The sequence below is a fragment of the Microcebus murinus genome, chromosome 23, assembly GCF_040939455.1.
Source record: "Microcebus murinus isolate Inina chromosome 23, M.murinus_Inina_mat1.0, whole genome shotgun sequence".
Classification (NCBI taxonomy): domain Eukaryota; kingdom Metazoa; phylum Chordata; class Mammalia; order Primates; family Cheirogaleidae; genus Microcebus; species Microcebus murinus.
This window is the reverse complement of record NC_134126.1, coordinates 22,559,031-22,584,421: the sequence shown is the minus strand read 5'-3', so window position 1 is coordinate 22,584,421 and position 25,391 is coordinate 22,559,031. Positions and strand designations below refer to the sequence as shown.

The window sequence follows — 25,391 nt, the reverse complement described above, 5'->3', positions numbered from 1 at the left end:
CTTAGAGTTTATCTAATACAATGCTTATTTTACTGATAGGGACAATTAAAACCAGTAGATAGAACTTGGGATTATTTTTTAATTGTGTGTGGTACTGAAATATCCCTTCCTATATTCACTGATTTTTTGTGGTCTTTTTTTTGTAGCTAATTGACTGTTTTCCACATAACAGATGTTCAAATATTTAAAGAAAAATTTCTTTGTGCTATAAATAGTCTCTTAAGTAACCTCAGTTTTAGTAATTATTGATTCTGTGACGAAGTTTCTTAATTTTTCACCATTATTGATAATTTTTCTGGTTGAACTTTAATCTACCAAGCCCACTTAAAACATACACATAGTGTATATTTGTAAAGTAACATAAAGGACTATAGTTTCGTGATGAGACAGAATGGCTTGTGGCATTCCCTCCCCAAGTTTATCCATTATAACCTTGTTTTTTAGTTAGCCCCCTTCTAAATTACTCTTGAGCTTTCTAGGGTAAATATAAGGCTGTACTTGTTTGTTGGCCTACTTATTCATTTGTTGCAAAGTTACATGATAGCTGTACAGTTCTGAGTTGAATTATTGCTCTCAAAACTATATCAGCTCATTAATTTTTCTTTTTAAAATTTTGTTTTCAATGTTATGATTTATTTACTTGCAACTTTTTTCTTGCTTTTTCTTTTTGATTTTCTTTATTTTTTATTTTTTTTACTTTACATTACAGACAAACAGAAACTTCCTCCTTTCATCTTTCCATTCTCTGATTTATGATAAATTTAGTTTCCTTTGGCCTGGCATTTGCTTCAGCAGGCAGCCTTCCTTCAAGTACCTCCCTGATTGATGTATAATCTTTGATATCTTCCATTAGCCTCCAGGATCACTAAGTTCAAGGCCCCCTTGGAACCTAAGGAGCCCTGCCGAGGAGCTGAAGGCCTTCAGAGTCCTTGGGGTGATTGACAAGGTAATTCTTCAGTGTCTCTTCAAGAGTTCAGTCATAAATCGACTGCATGCTGACATTCTGTCTTTGAAGCTTTGGATCTTAAGGATATGAAACAAAAGGAGAAAATGACTCAAATGCATCTGCACTTTAAAATAACAAAAGCAGGAGAGGAAAAAGCTTTTATCTAAGCAATTCATGTAAGGTCATGCAAAATATATTTGAGCTAAAGGAGAAGGTGCATATTTGTTGGCATTCATTTGAGTAAGAGGTTTGGTTTTATAAAAGTGTTACAGGAGGGTAAAGATGCACTTTATGTTAGTTAAACTTTTGAGTCAGTAGTTGTTCAACATTAATTGATACAGTCATCCTAATGGTCAAAAAGAAAAATGGCATTCCCTAATAGCTACGATTTATTGAGCACCTACTATGTGTCAGAGTTTATATTGGGCATTTTATAAAAAACAACTTAATACTTCTTACAATCTCTTACTCTTTGCATCTCAGTGGGAAAGTGATGTTTAGAACAAGTTAAATAACTTACCTAGAAGTCACATAGCTACTTTAGGGCAGTACAAGGATTCAAACACCAATCTTTGTGATTCTAAAAGCTATGATTTTCCAGTACATTAATCTACCCTACACACACAGACACACACACATATATGTAAGGTTTTTCAGCAGTGAAAAGAAAAGACAGAGAGAGAGAGAGAGGGTGGGGGCCAAACCACGTGGCTTTATTATATACTCCTGGATGAGGTTCTGGTGCCCCAAGAGAGGGGTGCCCCAGAAGTCGCCTCCATTTGAAGGGGCTGAGGCCTTTTATACCCTTAGGGCCTGGCTAGGGACTTTTGGCGGGAAGAGCTGGGGATTTTTCCATTGTGACCTTGGGTGGTTATTGAGAAATAGGAAGGGCTGGAGGTATTTGTGGAATCCAGGAGCCAAAAACATTCTCATCAGGTGGACATCTGGATGTGGTTCCTCTCATCAGGGCCTGGCAGTTTTGTCCTTGGCAGGTCTGGTCTCGTGAGCCTTTTCTTTTTGATACAGGGAAGGGAGGGGGCCTGCCACCAGCCTTAAACTTACACACGCATGCACTTTTATGTTTGGAATAAAAATACTGAGCTCACAGCTGCCATTAAGTACATGCAAATTTGGTGATGTCTCAGATATGCTTCATATCTGCAGTATTGGGTCTGTCAGGTAGTTTACTAGTGTAATTTTATGACCATAGACAATAAGCCATGTTTTAAATATATTTGCTCGACTACCACTGTACCATTCAAAGCAAAAGCAAATGCTTTATTTTTATTAATATTAAGGGATAAATTTATTTAGATCTTTTCCACCATTAAGCATCTTTAATGAAGCACCTTAAATGTTAATTGAGTACTTCTTGTGTTCTAAAGTATGCTTGTGATTCCATGCTAAATTTGAACAATATGCGGTCTATCTCTAGCAATTTAGACTGTTAACTAATAGTTTGAGGCATTCCAAAGGGAACATTAAGATGGATATTATGTGAAGCTGTGTCATATTAAATTTTTACAAGCATCATTTTTCTCACATTCATATGAGTGAATTTTGAACATGAAGCATTCTAGACAGTAGGACTTGTTTTTTTTTAAGCCTGAAATATTACCATAACCATGTTTCCAGTTTGGAGAACATTCTGTTTGAGAGTAAATGGAAATAAAATAGTAATTGATGCCAGCGCGGTGGCTCACACCTGTAATCCTAATACTCTGGGAGGCCGAAGGGGGAGGGGAGATTGCTTGAGGTCAGGAGTTTGGGATCAGCCCGAGAAAGAGCAAGACTCCTGTCTCTTCTAAAAATAGAAAAATTAGCCAGGTGTGGGCGTGCACACCTGTAGTCTCAGCTACTCACTCGGGAGGCTAAGGCAGGAGGATCGCTTGAGCCTAGGAGATGGAGGTTGCAGTGAGCTATGATGATGCCACTGCACTCTACCCCTGGGCGATAGAGTGAGACTACGTCTCAGAAAAAGAAAGTAATTGAGTAGTTCCTAGGTTCTTGGATTTCTATGCAGGCAAGTATAGCTTCTTGATGTACAAGGTCTGTCCCTTCCCTTAGATCTATTTCTTTTAACAAAGTGCGACCTTTCATTGCTATGCCATAAGCATGAATAAGTCACCTTGAAGTCCTGGCAATAGCTATGAGTATCACAGGTATGTCTAAAGAAGGACTTTTGACAGTAGAAGAATTCCTAAATTCTATACTGAGACACAATTTGGTACTGTCTTAACTCTGTTTACCTGGGAAGTATGTTTGGTGTTTAGAAGGTGACATTTAATTTTTCTTAGTAGAGATAAAGGAATGTGTATTTTGGAAATTAATAAGCTTTGTCAAAATTTATAGTATGGGCTCTACTTGTGAAAACATGAATAGGTAGATTTTTTAAAAATTTGAATTATTTTCTGAGATAAATTCCTTTCCATTGTTCTGAGGAATACCCAAAATTTGGGTTTTAGAAACTTAAAGTATGGAAGAGAAGTGTTGAGTAACTTTAAAAAGATGGAAAATATACAGGATGTATTGATCCAGCTCCTACGGAACAGTTTCTTTGATTTTGTTTCATTATAGTATTTGTTCTTCATGAGTTATTTCAAATGTTATCCATTAATTTAAGAAAACACAGTTCTGAAGTGAACTGCATTAGGAATAGGATTTTACAAACTTTTATATAGAAAGTAAATAAAACAGATTTGTTCGTTAATATATAGGCTGTAAGCTCCATGAAACAAGATCATGTCTTTCTTGTTCACCGCTATATTCTCAGTACCTAGAATCATGCTTGGCACATAATGGGTGCTCAGTAAATCTGTTGAATAAATGAATTCTACTTAAGTAATTTAAAATATATATAGAGTGACACCTACTGGTATAATGAGAGACTGCTACTTAGTACCATTGTATGAGGTGACTTAGAAGGTGTTTACCCAGTGGGGATGGTAATTCTATAGTTGTATGTTGGTCTAGTATTTGAAGGAAAGTACATAAATTTCTGTTCTTCAATTGGGATTATAAAATACTTTATTAACATAGCTACACAACAAGGAATTTAAGCGTTGGCACTCTTGGAGTATAAATAAGCTGGTGTGCATTTAGAAGCAAAAATGATCAGGTAGTGAAGGCTCTCCAAATCATGTCATATGAAGAACAGCTGAAAAACAAGGAGATATTTGATAAAAGCATGTGTGGTCTTCAAATATTTGAGGGCTATCCTGATTAGAGGAACTATATAATGATTTGTTCAAATCTTGAGGGTGAAAGAGGATATTAATTATGCCAGAACAACAGGTACAAACTAGAATCATCTCAGGCAAACCAGGATGTCTAGTATCCTTGTGAGAAAGGTAGTGAGGGTAAGACTTGCTTGTTAATATCTTCCACAGGATACAGTCAGAGCGAAATAAATACAAATTCGAGGGAAACTGATTTTTGCTCATGATTAGAAATATCTTTCAAAAATTAGTATATTGACCAAAGGTGGACTGAATTCCTTTGGATCTTCTGAGTTTCTTGTCATTAGAGATATTTGAGTAAAGGCTGAAAGATCTAACATTGGTGGGGATGTTTTAGAGGGAATTCGAGCATTGGGTGGATTTTTACCTTAGGTAACTTTTAAAGATTTCTTTAAGCCCCCAGATTTATTTACACATAGTCTTTGTGTAGCAATAGTGGGGGAAAGTCCAAATTAGTGAAAAAACTGTGATAGGATGAGGAAGATGGATTACCATTTTTTATATAAGTTTTTATAGATGTGGGTATAATTCTTTGTTCGATGTGTGTGGTATGAATATATGAGACGTGTTTATGTTTGTGTATGAATATTGTCTATATATGGGTAATTTGCAGCTGAGCCTGGATTAATATAATAGTTTCACTGGTAGTAGGATGCCCAAGTGCCAGGAGATTAGAGAAAGTTCTCTATTGTATAACTTACCTATAAAAAGGATAAAGAAGCCCATAGTTTAGTAAACAGTGATATACCAGTGTCAGTTTCCTGGTTTTGATATAGCTATACATTATAGCTACATAAGATGTCTCCATTGGGGGAAGCTGGGTGAAGGGTACATGGTGAGACTCTTTGTACTGTTTTTGCAACTTCTACGAGTTAAAAAAAAAAATTTTTTTTAAAGACTCGGGGAATACTGACTTGAACACCATCAGGGTAGTAATACCAAGATTTGACTTCCTCATGGCTAGTTAACTCTGTGGTTTGCGTGTAGCCAGAGAGTCACTCCATGTGTCAATGTGTGTATCATGTTCACAAGGAAGACCAGTGAAGATTATATAGCTAGATTGCCCAAATTTATTGCCACTGTGTGAAAAATAACTTAAATATGATGCTTTGCAAGTAACTTATTGTTATGAGACATGCCACATTTGTAAAGCTATTACTATTTATTAGGTCAAGTGCTTTGGCATTTTGTAATCAAGGTAGCTTCCCAACTTTAACACTTAACAGGCAGAATTCTGAGGTTGACTTGCCATTGGAAAAATACAGAAATGTCCATTTTATAGTTAAAATATGATTGAGAAGATTTATGGAGATTGTTCAAATTGAGTAGATGTTGAAAGATTGGTACTTATTTTTTTTTAAGGTACTTAAGTGATACTTTCTATGATGATATATGGAAAAACTGCTCTCATTGGGAGCACAGAATCATTAGTATTTGGGTATTTTCAGATCGAGATGAACTAGATTAACCCAAAAGGGTTCCTGTTTGTAGTTTATCTAAACAGTGTGGCAAAAATATTACCTAGTATCCTTAATGATAGCACATTACAGCTTGTTGGACTTTTGCATCTGGAGAAATGGAGTAGAGTTCCTTTTCTCTAATCTTCCTGCTAAATATAGTGACAAATTCTGAACATTATATAGAAAGCAAACATATGGTGACTGAAAAGTGGAGAAAAGAAGGAAGACTGACTAGTGACCATGGAATCAAAGAACTATAGTTAATGTATGGTGGTTAAGTTCCCTCGTTTTTGTTTTATTTTGTGGTTTTTTTTTTTGTTTTTTTTTTTGTGCCTCATATTTTCTAGACTGGATGTTGGGCAAAATGGTCAACTTGGCAAAGCCAACAGGTACAAAACCAAAAAATCAAAAAAAAAAAAAAAAAAAAAAAAACCACCCTAACAAAAGCCTGCTCTTTCTAGCCAACCTCTCTGCCTCGCCCTGTCCTGCCGTGCCATGATCCGTGGAAAAATTGTCTTCCATGAAACCGGTCCTTGGTGCCAAAAAGGTTGGGGACCACTGCTTAAAATGATAAAATTATGGAAGTAGAGAACAGATTAATGGATGTCAGTGTTTAGGGATGCTGGGGGAGAAGAGGGTGCGTGTGACTATTAAGGGATGGCAGCAGGGAGCAGTTTCTGGTGATGGAGCAGTTGACATAGAACTTATATATATACATTGTACCAATGTCAGTTTTCTGGATTTAATAGTGTACTGTAGATACATAAGATATAACCATTGTGGAAAACTGGATAAAGGGTAAATGAGATCTCTCTATACAATCTTTGCAACTTCCTATGAATCTATGATTATTTAAAAATAAAAGTTAAAATTACAACATGTTTATTGTTCTTATGTTATTCTATGTATCTTATACTCACCACACTCTCTAGAAACCCCATTAACTAGCAATAAAGAAATTTTAAAAGATAAACATATATTCTCCCCATTCAGAAGATTTAAAATATTTATTTAAAATACAAACACTCAGGTAATCCATCAGATCCATGATTTCTTCAGAGCCTCCTCTTCTGGATTCACTCTTTGTTCTGCTCAAGTCTAGATTCGTTTGTTCTGTCGGCTTACTACGCAGCTATCCTGTTTATACGTCCACTGTGTGTTATTCTGGGAATCTCTGCACCAGTCTTCCATATTGTTTTCCAATTCCTGATTCTTTGTATGTGACCCATTTTTTTTCCTTCTCTTTCTTTCTGGAGGTCTGTAGGATTTTCTGTTTGTTCTTAGAGTTCCAAAATTTCACAATATGTTTTGGTGTGGGATTTTTTTTTTTCATTTGTTGACTTAGACATTTCTCACCTTCTTCAATTTGGGTGACAATCTAGATGTTTTGTTGGGAGACTTAATCAATGTCAGTATTTGTATGTCTTATCTCTGGTGGCCAGTTGGTTTCCTTAGAAAAGAGCCTTATAATCTCCTACCTTTGGAGTTAATGTGAGACCAGCATTATTATGGGAGTCCAGTAGTGGAAGGTATGATGTCCTCACCATTTGGTATGCAAGTTTTCACATAATGCCTCTGATTTCAGCACCATTCCTTTATCCCATCTTTAGCTGTTTGTAGTACTTGTCTTATTCCAGTTCTTTAGAGGGTGAGCCTTTAGTCTTCTGCTAAGGTGGAAAAGGGCAGCTGCCTGGCTGGCTGTGCAGTAGCATAGTGTGTGTAGACTTCAAGTCCTCTTTTCAGAAAATACTTGTTACCTCTCATTTCTGGGGTTCTGCAGCAAGAAATGGCTTGCTTTTTGTTAGTTTTTCTACCAATAGACACTTAGCATTTGTTTTCTGTCTTCTAAAATTTGGGTAACTTTTTTCACCTCTTGGTTTTTTGTTTTTGTTTTGTAATCATTGCTGGAATGTCTTTTAAAATTTCTTTATTGCTAGTTAATGGGATTTCTAGAGGGTGTAGTTATCCATATTTAAGAGAATATTAAATTTAATACATTATGTAGCCCTCCCAGCTTCATGGCATCCATAATTTTAATTAACATGTCTTTGTTCACCTTTTACAAGATGTTAATTTTTTTTTTTTAACAAAATAAGACTGAGTCCTGTAGGTGACATACAAGTAGAATAATTGTTTCAGGTTTACCCAGTATCCTCTTGGTACTGATAGTTATATCCAACTCAGTTTTCCTTCATCTGTGTTTCAAATTAAAATTCAGGCATCCCAAATCATTTGTAAGTTAAAGTTTATACACCATTTTTATTATCCCCTTTATTCCTCTATTAAATGTACTATCATTTGCCTCTAGTCTGATTTTTCTCCAGTTCATCGTCCACACGTTACCACAATCATTTATAAAACAGATGCCTTAGAAGAGAGATTTTCTAAAACTAATAACTCTCTTGCTTAGAATATAATACATTCTCATAGTTTTAAGGATAAAGTTTAAACTTCCTATCTAAGCCTACAGACACCTTTGTGATCTAGTCTCCTCTTTATGATTCTTAACTTGGTTCTTCCCTTTCTGGATGAACCAGAACCACAACATACTGTTTTGGCTGCAGCCCTGTTGAATTTGCCGGTATACAAATGCATCAAGTTTCACACATGATGTACCCCTCTACCTGGAGTGCTTTCTTTTCCCTTTCTTCTTCACTTAATTTCTTCTCATTCTTAATTTTTATCTTCTCTTGGAAGCCTTCCTTGCTTTCCTTTACTGTCTGATTTAAATTCTTTTGCTCCCTTGAACTTACCTGCTATAGCATTCATCCATATTGTACAGTAGCTTTTGATGTTATTTCTGTGCCTCTTCCAATAAGCCTTTAGTTTCCTTAATGACTAGGTATACTTGTTGAATAATTTTGAAGGGGACAAAAAAACCCCAGTATATGTGTTTTATGATTTCAAATACTCTGTAAGTCTGTACCTCAAAATATATTACACCCACAGCATCATGGAGCAAGAGGGTATTATGAACTGAAAACCATCAAAACATTCCTACCCCTCCCATTTTCTCAGAGTACACCTGTAGAATGTTGGCAGGGTACTTTGTTGCAGTAAATGAAATTGTTAATTTTAGAATGAGTGTTGTACCTTTGTGTTTCCTGTGTGCTTTAAAACATTTTGGAATTTTTTAGAACATGAACACATTGTGGTGTTTTTTTTTGTTTGTTTGTTTCGATTTTTTTTTTTTTTTTTTGAGACAGAGTCTCACTGTGTTTCCTGGGCTAGATAGAGCACCATGGCATCAGCCTAGCTCACAGCAACCTCAAACTCCTGGCCCAAGCAATCCTTCTGCCTCAGCCTCCTGAGTAGCTGGGACTAAAGGCATGCGCAACCATGCCCGGCTGATTTTTTCTATATATTTTTAGTTGGCCAATTAATTTCTTTCTATTTCTGGTAGAGATGGGGTCTTGCTCTTGCTCAGGCTGGTTTTGAACTCCTGACCTTGAGCAATCCACCCGCCTCGGCCTCCCAGAGTGCTAGGATTACAGGCTTGAGCCACCGCGCCCGGCCACATTGTGTTCTCATACCAAATAAATTTTCTAGGTCATATTAAAATACTGTTAAATTTTAATCAATACCAGAAGTTCAGCTCCATCTGCTATCACAATACAAACTCATTAAAAACATTTAAAAATAATAGCATTTAAAGCTTCCTTTCCTTCAAGGCATTTTCTTTTGAATTGGAATCAGGCTACCTTTGACATTGGTGGCTTAGTTGGATATATATTGATTGACTTGAGAATGTTGCCTCTGTGTCCATTATCATTATGAGAGAGCATTTATTAACTATCTGACTACATACTGCACTGATTTTGAACTCTGTATAAAAGAGAACTATATAGATATATTTGATTTTTTTAGGGACTTATTTCAAGCATATTTATAGAGCTCATGTAACAGCAGAATGAAAATATTAAGCCAGGGGTATGAATGGACAGTGAAATAGTTTACATCAGCATTAAGAGTGTTGGTTTTTTTCTAACAAATGCAAATAAGTGTCTAAAGCTAAATACAATAGACTATACTTTTAATTGAGTTAATTTTCATTTAAATTTAGCCGTGTTAAATCCTCATCTGAAGTGAACTTCAGAATTTAAACCAGAGAAATAGAATAAATGGATTTGTTAGGTAGATGGTGAGGAATTCTGGGTCTCCTAGGGATGAAAGCGTGTGCTGTTGCCTTGGTGTAATTGCCCCACCAGGGAAGAAGGATGAGGCTGGGCCCCAGGTCCCCATCTTGGTCCTGCCTCATGCTAATCCTCTCTGGAGTGACTGCCATACCTGGGGAAGGAGGGAATACCTTATAAATCTGCCAATCAGAACTTAGCACACCAGCTGCAAAAGAATGCAGAGGACTCTCTAGCCCAGGGCTCAAGCAGCATAGGTACCATAGAGTCTGGAAATTGACCTAGAACAACCCACGTGTGTAGTGATGCAACTCCCAACTCTCCAGTCAGAGTGGTTCCATGGTGACGTCTGAACCACGAGGGAGGTCCCAATCCCAGCCCTGTAAAACGAGATGCAGACCATAACCAGGCCCCTTTGCACCCTTCCTTTTGCTCTCAATTTGCTGTGACAGTGCTCATCATCTGTGGCGAATGTATCACTCTCTGTAAACGTATATCTTGTTCTTGTTCTGTAATTCTTTTTCTCCTCGATAAATCTCATTTTCGTGCTTGCCTTACTGCCTTACTTTGTTGTGTCTGGTCATTCTTCGGCCATGAGCACACTAAGAACGACATTTCAGAGTAAAATCTGACAGATTCATTATGAAATTGAATGGCATGAGCTGAACTTGGACCTATAAACCCAGAACTTTATAGTTTTAACCTCTCTTTAGCATAATCTCTTTATGGCCTTGGGCAAGTTTTTCACAAAAACAGAAAACAGACAATCAAAATGAGAATGACAAAGGTGTAGAGATCTAGCTTTTAAAGCATTTGGATCTGAGAAGAGCCTCCTAAGTGGTTGTTTTTCCTAGCTCTTTAGCAATTCTGTTTAAACCCAATTTCTTTGTCTTTTATATTCTGCCTTCTGCTATATTTATATCCAGTTTCCTTACAAAGACACATCATGTCCTTTGGAAGTAGTTTTTATGAAGTAATAGATGTATAGGTCTAGAATGTGAAAAATTATATAAAGTAAAACTCTTTTTTCATATATATAAAAGAGTTTGCTATGATAGGTTTATTCACTAAATCATTAACCTCATCCTAGTATGAGATGTCATTGAGGAATGGCTCACACTCATTGACATTTGGCTTATATGAGTATAAGAGATTTTAAATTTATGTTTGTGGTTGAAATAATTACTCCCTGGATTATTTACTGAAGAATAACCTGTGTTTTACATTGCTTTAGGGCTGGACTAAATTTAGTTGTTTGTCTAAAGATGTATAATCCAGGGGTTTGGCCAAGTGACTTTTGGATGGGAGGTAAAGAGACATTTTTTTTTAAGTCTATTTTTTTATAGCAGTTTTAGATTCACAGCATAATTGAGAGAAAGGTACAGAGACTTACCATGTACTCACCTGACCCTATGTAACCTCTCCTATTATTAACATCTCCCACCAGAGTGGTCCATTTGTTGCAATTGATGAACTTACTACTTTGGCACACCATTAATCACCCATGTTAATAGTTTACATTAGGGTTTATTCTTGGTACTGTACATTTTATGAGTTTGGACAAATGCATAATGACATGTATCTACCATTATGGTTTCATACAGAGTATTTTCACTACCCTAAAAATCTCTCTGCTCTGCCTGTTCATTTCCCTGCAATATCTGGTAACCACTGATCTTTTTTACTGTCTCCTTAGTTTTGCCTTTTGCAGAATGTCATATAGTTGGAATCATACAGTATGTAGCCTTTTCAGATTGGCTTTCTTCAATTAGTAATTTGCATTTAAATTTTCTCCATGTTTTTACATAGCTTGATAGCTCATGTCTTTTCACTGTTCAATAAGATTGTTGGATCAGCAGTCTGTTTTTGGTTTTTGGTGTGCTCTTGGCCCAAGAATGACCAGACACACCAACATAAGGCAGGCACAAGGTGAAGTTTATTGAGTAAAGTAAGATATGTACCCTAGAGACAACGAACGGACTCTCCGTCGTAACAAGAGGGTCCTGATTATGGTCTGGGGTCCTGTATTGCCTAGGCTAGGCCCTACTCGTGGTTCAGATGTCACTTGAACCACTTTGAAGGACAGTTGGGAGTTATATAACCTGAGTCTTACTGCGCATGCCAGATCTCCCTTGAACCTATCTCAAAGCCCATTGGGGGTGAGGTTGGGGGTAAACTGCAATGTAGATTTAAGCTAATGACATGATAATTAGCCTTAGGTAGTTTAAGGTTATCTTCCAAATCCTGTTGTGCCCTGGGCTGCCTGGCCTTTGCGCTGAGGATTCCCTGCATTCTTTTGCAGATTAGTAGGGGCTCCTCCTTCCCCTGGTGTGGATGTTGCTTAGTGCAGCATCTAGGGTGGGTCTGCACTCTGATAGGGCTGCCTTTGTTCTTCCCAGCTGGGGCAACTGCTCAAGGCAGCACCAAGGCTAGGTGCCTATCTTTGTCCTTTGGAGAGAGCCAGAATTCCTCACTATCTACTAAACGGTGTTTTGTTACCTGGATGACACCAGTTTATCCATTCACCCTCTGAAGGACATCTTGGTTGCTTCCGAGTTTTGGAAATTGTGAATAAAGCTGCTATAAACATCCATTTGCAGGTTTTTTTGTGGACATGTTTTCAGCTCCTTTGAGGAGTCTGATACTGTGAAATATGTATTTGGTGTTTGTTTCCTGGCAAATAACTCCTAAAGTCCTGGGAATCTCCAAAGTGCTGTCTTTTTATATGCTAATGTTGACTGCTAGCTTCTGCTTGGGGCTGGTCTCAGGAAATACCAAGGCATGGTTACAGAGTTGGGATTTTCAGCCCCATCCCCCCAGTCTCCAGGGAGAGGGGAGGGGCTTAAGGTCAGGTTGACCACCAGTGGCCAGTTGTTTAATCAATCATTCCTACTCAATGAACCTGCTTAAAAATCTAAGGGGACAGGGTTCAGAGAGCTTCCAGATAGCTGAGGTTCCTGGAGGGTGATACACCCAGGGAGGGCATGGAAGCGCCAACCTGCATACCTTGCCCTATGCATCTCTTCATCTCTGTCGTTTGTAATAACCTTTATATTAGTAATAAACCAGTATATGTGTTTCCCTGAGTTCTGTGAGCCACTACAGCAAATTAACCAAATCCAAAGAGGGGGTCATAGGAACTCCAACTTGAAGCTAGTGAGTCAGAAGTTTCTGAACCTTGGAATTGTGACTGGTATCTGAAGAGGAATACAGTTTTGGGGACTAAGCCCCCAGTCTGTGGGATCTGATGTTTTTATCTCCAGGTAGCTAATATCAGAATTTAATTGGACCATGTCCACTGCAGAATTGATTGCTCACTTGGTAGTGGGAAGAAATATTTTGGGGTCACAGAAGTCTGTGATAATTGTTATGGTGTGAGAGCTGGGGAAAACTTAGTTTGAGGGTTTTTCCCTAAATACATCGACACCAAGGAGTGCAATTGCTGGATCATATGTGGAGGGAGCGTGTTTAGTTTTGTAAGAAACTGTCAAACTATCTTCCAAAATGGCCATGCTGTTTTGCCTCTCCACCAGCAATGAATGAGAGTTTCTGTTGCTCCATATCAGCATTTGGTGGTGTTAGTGTTCTGGAGTTTGGCCATTCTACTAGGTTCGTAGTGGTATCTTGTTTTAATTTGCACTTCCCTGATGACGCATGATGTTGGTATCTGTTTATATGCTTATTTGCCACCTGTATATCTTCTTTGCTGAGGTGACTATTAGTTTTTGGCTCATTTTAAAATCAGGTTGTTTGTTTTCTTATTGTTGAATTTTAAGAGTTCTTTGTATATTTTGAATAGCATTCCTTTATCAGATGTATATTTTATAAATATTTTCTCCCAGGCAGTGGCTTGTTTTCTCGTTCTCTCGACATTATCTTTTGCAGAAGTTTTTATTTCCCCCCAGAATATTATGGGTGTACAAACGTTTTGGTTATACATAATGCCTTTGCCTCACCCATGCCAGGGCTACAAGCTTGCCCTTCCCCCATACAGTGCTCACTGCATCCATCAGTTGTGAGTTTACCCACACCCACCATCCACCTCCCACCTGACTGGTGTCCAATGAATATTACTTCCATGTGAGCACCTTAGTGTTGACCAGTTAGTAACAATTGGATGGCGAGTACATGTGGTGCTTGTTTTTCCATTCTTGTGATACCTCACTTCAAAGGATGGGCTCAAGCTCTATCCAGGATAACATAAGAGGTGCTAGTTCACTATCATTTTTTGTAGTTGAGTATTATTCCATGGTATACATATACCTTATTTTATTAATCCACTCATGTATTGATGGGCACTTGGCAAATTTTTAATTTTAATAAATCAGTCTTATCAGTTGTTTCTTTCATAGATGGTTTGTGCCTTTGATGTTGTATCTAAAAAGTCACCACCATACTCAAGGTCATCTAGATTTTCTCCTGTGTTATCTTCTAGGATTTTTATAGTTTTGTGTTTTTATATTTAGATTTATAATCCAATTTGAGATAATTTTAAGGCTGTAAGATCTGTATCTAGATTGACATTTTAGCATGTGGGTGTCCAGTGTTCCAGTACTATTTGTTGAAGACTATCTTTGCTCCATTGTATTGCCTTTGTTCCTTCATCAGAGATCAGTTGAGTGTATTTATGTGGTTCTCTTTCTGGGCTCTCTGTTCTCTTCCACTGATCTTTCTGTCTACTCTTTTGCCAGTGCCACACTGTCTTGATTACTGTGGCTTGATAGTAGGTCTTGGAGTTGGATAGTGTCAGTCCTCCAACTCTGTTCGTCTTCAATATTGTGTTGGCTATTCTGGGTCTTCTGCATCTCCATGTAAACTTTAGAGCCAATTTATTGATATCTACTGGAAAAGCATTTTTACAATTCTTTTTATCTTTTCTGATCCTGATATTAATCTACCAAAGAAAAACTTTGCCAACCATATTTCATTGCCATTTGTAGGAATGAAACAACGCAGGCATGACTAACCTCTGAATTTTCAGTAGATCTAATTTAATCTGTTTCAGCACTACCAAAATATGCTTATTTTATTTTTCTAATATTAGTTATACCATATTTTGGAAGATATTTTGATATCATTTGCTTTGTTTGTAGCTATTATCACAATGACAAACTATAATCCTTAAAAAATCATTGTGATTATTGTTCAAGTTATGAGTATTCAGAGGTATAGCTTGAGTTCACATGGGTTATACACACACAGTACAGTATTGTATTAGGTTATAGAAACCATTGATAGTTGCATTCAACAAGTTATAGTTGTATTAGTTTAGTTTAAATAGAGGGTAGGATAAATGGGCTTTATTATGACAGTTCGTATGGTACATAAATATTTAATAATGCCCTAGTTTTAAATTAGTTTATAACTAATTCCCTGTGGAAGCTTTGAAGAATCTTTAAAAGTCTGGATTAAGATTAGAATTAACACAAACTGAATGCATCTGTTGCCATTTTAAAGCCAAGAATTAAAAGATGCTTTTTGTATAGTTTTCTAAAAAATATTTTCTAAATTGATTTTCATCTAATTACATTTAAAATACATTTTTAAAAAGCAGAAAGTGAAGATAAAGCAGAAGAAAATTTCACATTAGTGAATTTCTTTTATGATGGATATATGCCAGTTACTCAGAATTATAATTGAATGTAATTAAGTTCTTAAGATTCTCTGCTTTTAAAAGACACTGTAGTATTTTATTTTTATATGAAGTATTGTGATAAATGTGATCATTACGTTAAATAAATGACATTTTTGTGTAGCTAGGAATCAGGCTTTTTTAACTATTTTTTTTTTCCTGCCACATATTTCTGAGCAAGGAATCAGGCTTTTTTTTTTTTTTTTTTTTTTTTGAATCAGGCTTTTTAATTGGTATTTTGTGGATTTTGTTCAATCTGTCTCAAAGAACATTTTCCTTGTGTAATATTTGTAAGTATGGGTATGATAGCACCCAGAAAAACAAGCCTTTCAAAACAAAGTATCCCATTTTTGTGACTGAATAAAAAATACATACTTTTATTATTCATAGATATACTGAATAAAACACCTTAAATTTTATTTTATTCATGTGTTTATTTTGATAAAATTATAGGTAATTTTAAATATGAATGAACTTATTTTTTTGAAAGAAAAATCACACAATGACTTAAGTATATTCCATTAGAAGTAGTATTTCTTTTGTCTTTCTGTTCAGCCATTGGAGTCCCCTGTGACCTTGGGTACTTTTTCCATGAGGTGACTGATGGCTCATATTTTCTGGTAGCGTGCCTGTTGCCTGCCTCTGGGTTCGTCATCCCCCTTATGCTGACTTAGGCAGTATTTCTTCAGTCTCTTATCTTGGGGCTTTGATGCATATGTTCTGAAGGTGGCCACAGTGACTTTGGATAGCAGCAGATGGTAAACCTTCAGGCTGCCACCGGCTATACTGGTGTTAAGTTGGAAAGTTAACGTTTGATGAAGAATCAGTAGTGCATATGAAAGAGCTTTCACTGCTGAAATATCCTTTAATTAAAAATTAGCATACTAAAACCTTTGCAAATGTCTGGGCATTTAAAGAAATCTAAAATCAGTTGTTTTCTTATAGATAAAATAGTTATTTATCAGCTTAGTTGTATGTTACTTGCAAGTGCTAACCCAGTCCTTTCTCCTGTGTCCCTACCCACGTTTGTCAGTAGTTAAGAGAGATAACTACATAAATTGAAATAGGAGATGTTTTTAGAAGTCACAGGTATTTGGATAAACACTTAAAGTATATTTTGAATATAGTATTTTGGATTTTAATAATGAAAAAGAAATGTGGATTTTGAGTACTACTTTCATATAATCCTGGTAGATGTGATCTGTTGTCTTCTACCTTTGAAGATATTTCTGGATTAAATAAAAGCCTTAAAAACTCAACCTGCCTCAATAGATAATTCACTTTATTCTAAATTAGTTGATGATTTTTGACTTTGCCATCTATACACAAAGCAATAATACCCTTTTTAGATTGTTTGTTTACTTACTTCACGATAATGTGCTATGTTGGAAGTTCTAGCACAAATAAAGTACTGGTAAGACTCCAAAGGATTTTTTTGTTGTTGTTCCTCTTAAATCCTAGGGGTATATTTTATACCTTTCTCTACTGAAAATAGATCCTTGGGAGTGGTAGGTGAAAATATCCTTAAATATCCATGTCAAATTTTACTCTTCATGCTTGAATTTGCATCAGTGAAACAACTTTTGTGAAACCATGAACAGATTGGTTTCATGGCATAACATGAGAAAAGTGTCTCTACACAATCTGTTTATGCTGATGCTCTTGACACTGGACTAAAGCTATGGGTGCAACATCTTTTGCTTTTGGAGGTGCTGGGCAGTGTACAGGGAACATGGGTAGCCTTCTGATGCCAAAGAAAGAGAAAATCGGACTCCAGTGGGGAAAATTGTTGGTATCAAAGGTCACCTAGTATTATTCCTTGTTTTTCTAGTAGTTGAATTTTGATAAGAAATGCTTCGCAAGAATAAGGTGTGGAATTAAAAATTAACAGTAGAAACACATTTTGAATATTGTAAGAATACAAAATCAATGAGTTTTTAGCAGAAAATATGAATAACATTTAATATCATATGGTATTAGGGGAGTAAAGAGAGTTTTAGTGCTCTGTATTTGTGGTTCAAAACCATTTCTACAGAAGGATAATATTACCAGCTCTTATAAGGTTGCCAAGATGGGTTTAGTTGAAAACTCATCTAATACTAGAGCAGTTAAGTATGGACTTTAAAAACAGAGTAAAAAAAAATAAATAAATAAAAACAGAGTATAGTAAGTACAGTCATATTCATCTGAAACTATGTTGAGAAAAATGTCTTATCTACAAAATTGGGCTTGTATATTTTCTCTGGCTTCTTTATTGTGTTGGTCCTGTTCTTTCTCTTATGCTTATTTATGTGTGAATTTCCAGAAGTACAACTTACACAATGGAAGTCTTATTCAGATTACATTCAGCAAACACCATTAAGGGACAGACTGTGTTTGCTCAATATGACTATCTCTGTAGGCTTTTCTTAAACATTATTTTAACTTTTGGTAATTGTTCTGGAGTCCTGTGAAGTAACTGGCAGCAAAGACAGACGTTCCTCAAATTAAACAGGTAATCTTTATTTTTAAAGGAATTGGAGCTGAAGTTGTTTTCAGAGACTTCAGACTTCCAGTGTCAACATTTAAATTAAATATCTAAAAAGATTCAAGAATGGGGTGACACTTAATCTCCACTGAAGGGAGATTTCCATACTTCTTCACCATAGTCGTAGTGTCTTTGTAGTGGCATATCGCTTTTCTCTTCTCCAAATTTACTTTTCTTCATGTGTTTAAAAAAAAATCATTTTTTATGCTTTTGGCATGCTTTCTCCCTGTTGCCTTTGCAAAGCTGGTTGCCTAGTTAAATATTAGGCCTTCCTTATTCTAGTTAACAAAAAGACCCAGCTCTATAATCGATTGGAGCTTTTCCTACTACTGTTATGAAAGAAGAGTGGGCAAGTTTCATTATGCTGGTGGAATTGAAGAACAGATGAGGTTAGTCCTTAAGGAATAAGTTGTCTGCTTTTTTTTCCAGTTAGGAGCAGTCCTTCTATACATTAATATGGGCAAAGATGGAGTAATCTCTTCTGTTAGACCATATGCTAATATAGTACTGATAAGTAAGTGTGAAAAATGAAAGGGAGAAATACATTAATTGTATTCCTTCAATAAGGTATGCTATGCAAGGTAATTATTTCATGACAGCTTTAGTTATAGTACTTGTTTTATCATGAAATAAAAGATGGTTTTAGGAGTCTTTTATTGTTGGAAAGACAATTGTATCAAACTAGTACAAATTAGATTTTTGTCTTTATAAAGGTGAGCAAACCCATGAGCAGTTTTTAAATTGATGTGTTCTAGTCTAGAAATGAACAAATTCCGTTTGAGGGTTAAAGAAGCTATTATTTTGTCCTTTATGCTGACAGCTTCGTTACAGATTGGCCTACTGTTGGCATTAAAAAAAATGTTTGGCTCCTTATGATCTTTGTGCATGCAACTATAATATTAATGCAGCACCATAGCACTGTTCATTAAGAAATGACTTTAAATGAGGTTGAAGCGTATAAATTTGGAAAGATACAGATGTTAAATGCAGTCGTTTCTCTTTGTGTACAGCTGTATGGCTAATAATTTCCAAGTGGCTAAAGCTCTTGTTAGCAGGAGTGCTGGTGTGTTAAGAATGGCTCTATAAATAACTTTAAGAACTGAAGTTGAAGGTGCTTCTTTTAAAGACTATTGTTAACTAAACATTATTGCCAAACAGATGGAAAGCATTCACTAGCCTGATGTTTTTAGGTCTAATTATATTATCACCAGCCCTGTACGGCTCAGTTGAAGAGGTGTATCCAGAGGCCAATTTATAATCATTTAGCCAACACCTGTTTGGGAGAAATTGACAGTCAAAGGGCAGATTTTAAAAAAATCACATATGTTCTTGTGTTTATTGCCTCAATGTGAACATTGTCTAGTTGCAAACAAACTTGGTAGGAGAAGAAAGTAAATGTAAACAAAGCAGCATTTCCCAGCCCTGTTTATCCATCTTAATTTGGTGTTTTTATCTGATCTGCTTCATACTTCATGACTAAGTGAGACCAGCAAAGAGATATCATTCTTGATTTATACAGGTATATTCTGTTTAGTCAATTAAGAAGCTTTTGGTAGCAAAAAGAAGTTCTTTCCTTTTATGATACAGCTTCCATATCTTTTACCTAGTAAGATCTTTTCTGTTTCATATAGATGTATCTTATTCTAACAGATTAGCTTTCTGGTGAGTGACTTACAAGAGTCACACCTGATATAAAAACAAATGAGACTTAAAGAACACTAAATGTCTTCAGAGATTCAACAGATGTTCAGTGAGCCCTCCGTTGTAGATTAAGGGCCATTTTGCCTCCTTTTATATTCATGATACGCTAATTTAACTTTCAAAGTTCAAGTTCTATGAATGTGTTCCCATGCCTTGGCAGTTTAAGATTTGTGGTGAATATAGCTCAGAAGGCAATTATGGGGAGAATAGGTCTATCCTGCCTGAAAATAATAAAAATCCCAACCTTTTTTTGAACTGATGATCCCACCAATTCTTTCATTTTAATATTCTTCCTTCTTCTGACATAACTTCACTATTGAGAGATTTATATGTGTCACCTCCATTTTCTTATCACCCATTATTAACTCAGGGCAGTCTGGCTTCTATCCTCAGCAGTTCACTACATAATAATACAATATTGAAAGTTACCAGTGACTTCCTAACTGCGTTACACAGTGATCATTTCGCAGTCCTCATTCTTCATGGTTTCTCTTTGTTGTTTGGCACTGATGATTACTCTCATCTTAAACATTCTCTTTCTCTGACATCCAAACCACTATATTTTCTCTTTGTACTTTTCTACCTATGGCTTTGATTGTTGTTGTCTTATCTACCCACAATATTCCAACTACGTATAATTTTCCAAAATTTAGACATAGTGTAACTTAGCAGTTAAAGAGGAACAACTCTAATTGGCCAACTAATATATATAGAAAAAATTAGCCGAGCATGGTGGCGCATGCCTGTAGTCCCAGCTACTCAGGAGGCTGAGGCAGCAGGATTGCTTGAGCCCAGGAGTTTGAGGTTGCTGTGAGCTAGGGTGACACCACAGCACTCACTCTAGCCTGGGCAACAAAGGAACAACTCTAGAGCCAGACTAGCCAGGTATAAATTTCACTTCTACCACTTCTTAGCTTTGTGAACGTGGACAAGTTAACACTTTTATGTTTGGTTTCCTCATCTCTAAAATTGGTTAATAAAAGGTACTACATCTTTCAATTTTTGAGGGCATTATATGGTTTAATTCTTTGAAGCCTAGCACAGTGCATAGGATAAAGGAAGCATTTTAGTGGGGTACATTCGCATGTCTTCAGCTTTTATCTTTATGCAGAATGCTCAAATATAAGTCTTTAGCTCCTGACTTATTTTCTAAGCTTCCCATATCTCCATCTACCTTCCAGACTTAGACTAGAATTCACTAACCATGTTTATTGAACATTTACTGTGTGAGAACAGTGTTATGTGACAGAAGAAATGCATTTTTTGTTTTCTATTAGTTTTCTATTGCTGTAATAACAAATCGCCACGCTTAGCAGCCTAAAATAACTGAAGTTATCATCTCAAAGTTCTGTAGGTCAGAGGTCTGGCATAGGGCTCACTGGGTAATTATCAAGGTGCTAGCAATGCTGCATTTATAACTGGAGACCCTGGAGAAGAATCCACTTCCAAGAGTATTCAGGTTGTTGGCTGAATTCTGTTCTTTGCACAGTTTTAGGACTGAACTCTATATTTCTTTGCTGGCTACCAGCCAAGGGCTGGTCTTTGCCCCTAGAAGTTGCCTGTGTTCCTTCTCAGGCTTGCTATGAGCTTCAGTTCTTACATGTGGGTCTCTCAGAGCCAGCAACTGTGTGTCCCTTTCATACTTCACATTTCTCTGATTTCCCCTTCTGCCACTTCTTGTCTGTGGTTTTCATTTATTCTGGGAGGAGACAGTTCTCTGCTTTTAAGGGTTCATGTGATTTGATGGAGCCCACCCAGATAATCCAGGATAATCTCTCTATTTTCAGGTCTGTATGTTAATTACTTCTGCAAAGTCCTTTTTGCAACTAATAGAACATATTCACAGATTCTGGAGATTCTTAGGATATGAACATCTTTGGGAGCCATTATTCTTCCTATGGTATCATGAAGAGCTTCAAGTCTAATTGGGAGATAAAATCAAGTTGAAGGGTTAGAGATACTACAATAGAAATTGCTACTGTATAAAATGGGAGAACAAAAAGGAAGAATGCATTCCGTGTTACTGAGAGTGACATTTGTGCTGAATATGGAAATATAAGTACTTGTTTGATAAACGTCTGGGGGAATATTTCAGCGAGACGAAATAATAGTGATAGCAATACTAACAGCTGGCTATACTTTTGTAAGATTATCTCATGGAAATGCTCACAAGTCGTAGATACTGTTATTATTTACCATTATAGCTTCTACACATGAAGCTATGTTTTCATATGTAGAATAGGAATGGTAAAATTATCTCATTGTGTTGAAAGGATTGACGTTGATGACATATGACAAAAACATAGCACATGGTAAACACAACATGATAAATGAGAGAGAATAGAGAGTGGGTAAGAGAAGTGCTTAGGAGGTAGAATTGATTTGACTTGGTCAGTGTTCTGAAGGTCAGAGACAGAAGAGAGTTCACAGTGACTTAGGGAGCTCTTCGGTTTGGGGGCTTGTATGGAGTGTGATATTATAATACTGTAGAAGGAGGAGCAGAGGTTTTTTTGGTTTTGTTTTTGGTGAGGGCAGGGTTTGGGAAAGAGGAAGATGGGATTTCATGAGGTACCCGTGGGACTATTCTCCTGAAATTAAATGGAAATTTAAATAATATGGGATAGATCCAACACTCAGAAGAAAGGTCATAGATGAAGTTGTTACTATTTCTTTAAATTTATCATGTCTAAAATGGAATTTACCATCCTCTCAAACTGGTTTCCCATCTTAACCTTTCTATTTCTTACCACCATTCTTTTATTTTCTCAAGCTTAACATGTTTTTACATGCTTGACTCTTGTCTCTCCTTACCTAGTGGTAGGCTGCTAAATGTTTGACATTCAGCTTTCTGGAGGCGGGAGAAAGCCTCATTTGCAGTATTTGCTGATTTCTTTGGTGCAAATCCTTCCATCATGGCCAATTTCAGGCTATGGCTGCTTTTGTTCTACAGTGGCAGAGTTGAAAAGCTGCAACAGAGATTTCATGGGCCTGCAAAGCCTAAAAGTATTTACTATCTGGTATTTACTATTAACCTTTGCTATAGTATTTCCCAAATAATAAAAATTTAATAGGGTAGACTAGTTCCCTACCTCTGTTCACTCCTTCTGTCCATCAAGATAGGGGTTGGGAGCAATGGGTGACATCGTGAAGGGTCATGAAGTCCATTTTATGGACTTAGGTTTTTTCCTCTCAGTAAGATGAGAAGAGTGTTATGTTCTCACTTGTATTTTAAAACAAAACCCTGGATGCTAATTTGAAGGTAGACCACAGGGCAGCAAAGATGGAAGCAGGGCGATTACTTGGGAGACTGTTGTTATAAGCTAGGTAAGAGTCGGTCTTTGCTTAGATTGGGGTAGTAGCTGTGTAAGTGGTGAGGTGAGTTCAGGTACTGGATACAGTTTGAAGATAGAGCTGACAGGGTTTGCTTATGGTAAAGAGAGGAGGTTTGGGTGAGTCCAGGGTGGAGAAGTAGAACCAAAAGAATGCCGTAGGCTATGTCTGAGTTATTGAGATTACCTTATAGCAAGTTGCTACATAATGGGTTTTAGGAAGAAAACTGAGACTTCAGCAATGTTTTTTAACCACTTCCTCTTGACCATACATATTCCATGAGGAAAAAATCTTTGTCTACACTAATATTTCTTTTACTTTTAAGAAATATATTTTAAAATAAATCTAGGAAACATAGTAATGTTTCTAAAATGTAGCAGTTTTAGAAAAGGAAACTAATAAAACCCATTTTGGATAAGACTGTTTTGATCTTGTGATTGGTGATTTAAAAAAAAAATCTATTCAGAAATTAATAACTTTTGGGGGAGTCATTTCCAGCCTCTTTTCCCAAAATCCTTAAAGTTTAGTTTCCAAAAGTTGAGTAATTCTCTCATTGTATTGTAAATAAAGTATTACTCATGTCTTTTATGTAGGTTTTACTTGTAATGGACACAAGGACAGAACAGACATTCATTTTAAAAGTAAGTAGAATTTGTATGTTTAATGAATTAAAAAATTTTATTTCAAATTATGATTCTGAAATAAAAGACATTTAATATTTTTCTGCCTGTTCAGTTCTGTGATGTTCCAAAAAAAAAAAAAAAAATTTTTTTTCTGCCTGGGTATTTTGAATGTTCCTTATGTTGTTGGTGATCTCTTGGTGATCTTCCTTTCCTTTCCCTTTCCCTTTCCCTTTCCCTTTCCCTTTCCCTTTCCCTTTCCCTTTCCCTTTCCTTTCCTCCCTCTTCTCTTTCTTTTCTTTCTTGACAGGGGCTCACTCTGTTGCCCAGGCTAGAGTGCAGTAGCATCATCATACCTCACTGCAACCTCAAACTCCTGGGCTCAAGTGATCCTCCTGCCTCAGCCTTCTGAGTAGCTGGGACTACAGGTGTACACCACCACGCCCGGCTAATTTTTGTATTTTTTGTAGAGATGGGGTCTCACTATATTGCTTAGACTGGTCTTGAACTCCTGAGATCAAGCTGTCTTCCCACTGTGGCCTCCCAAAGTGCTAGGATTACAGGCATAAGCCGTCATGCCCAGCCATGCATTTATTTTCCTTTCTCTCCTTTTATCACAGTTGATAAATATTCAATAGCATATATTTAAAAAGAGTTTTATGTTATAGAGTATGGAGGAATGATTTGGATAAATTGAGGAATCATTTCATACTATTTAAATGTGTAGTCTGTAGTTTAAATACATCTCAAATACATTATAGTTTGTGAAGACCACATACAATCTCACCTTTGATTATGACTGCAGTTCTTAAGAGCTGAAATTTTGCCTTAAAGTCTTTGTTACAGGTATTTGGGAAAGTGTTATCTATATCCCTGGCCTTCTTTTTCATCTAAATTCAGTTTTGATTTTATATACAATTCAATTTATAACTAAATGACTAAGGAGAGAAAAAAACTCTCAAATTTGTGAATTTGAAATTGTATTTGGAATGGATTGTGATAGTATATGTTCTAAAAATATCGTGATTTAAGCGTTTCCAATAGCATTCAGAAGATGAATCGATCAATTTTATATTTCTGTTTATGATACTTTTGCTGATAAGGCATGGCAGTAGGACACATTGACACATACAGAAACATATTTCTTTTTGTGAATAATACATTGACATTTCCCCTGTTTTTAAAACTAGGGCATGACACCAGAAAATGCACAAACGTTGTTTCTTGTAAGAAGATTTAATAATCTTTGTACTTTAAAAAAAATTACCTGGTTAATCTAGGAATACTTTTTGTGTCTCAGGAATTTGGTCTCACAAGCTACTGCTTTGAAGATATATATAAGTAAAATAAAACTTAAGAAAAGGTCATAGAGAAATAACTGTGTGTCATCCTGATGACTTAGTTTGAGAGCATCTCTAATAAAAACACTGACCCACGTAATTGATTTTAATGGCAGCTTTGTGGCATCTTCCGTTCTCTGGATTCACGCCAGATGCCATCAGCAGAGCCTCCAGGGACGGAGGGGCATAGAGCAGCAGATGAGTGGTTTCTCTGAAGCCCAGAGTAACTCGGATAGATTAGTTTGGTTGATAAACACAGAGCACAGCAGGCTCCAAAGGCAACTGAGGATACAACTGACCTTTTTGTTCTCTGTCAGGGTCTAAGGAAAAGCAGTGAATACAGCAGGAACAGAAAGACCATCATCCCCCGCTGTGTGCCCAACATGGTGTGTCTGCACAAGTACATCATCTCTGAGGAGTCAGTATTTCTTGTGCTGCAGCATGCAGAAGGTTGGTTTATGGC

General features: G+C 36.5%; 1 protein-coding gene across 8 annotated transcripts in view; it reads left to right on the top strand.

The window, feature by feature from the left end:
* RPS6KC1 (ribosomal protein S6 kinase C1) overlaps positions 1-25,391 on the top strand; it is a 139,058-nt gene that overhangs the window by 73,430 nt on the left and 40,237 nt on the right. For 6 of the 8 annotated variants that reach the window (XM_012781623.2, XM_012781620.2, XM_012781628.3 and 3 more), the window contains 3 exons: positions 854-946; positions 23,562-23,609; positions 25,246-25,378. In XM_012781623.2, coding sequence (XP_012637077.2) covers positions 854-946; positions 23,562-23,609; positions 25,246-25,378 — 274 coding nt within the window. The remainder of the gene's footprint in view (positions 1-853; positions 947-23,561; positions 23,610-25,245; positions 25,379-25,391) is intronic. The other 2 variants (XM_012781622.2, XM_075997058.1) reach the window with 2 other exon arrangements.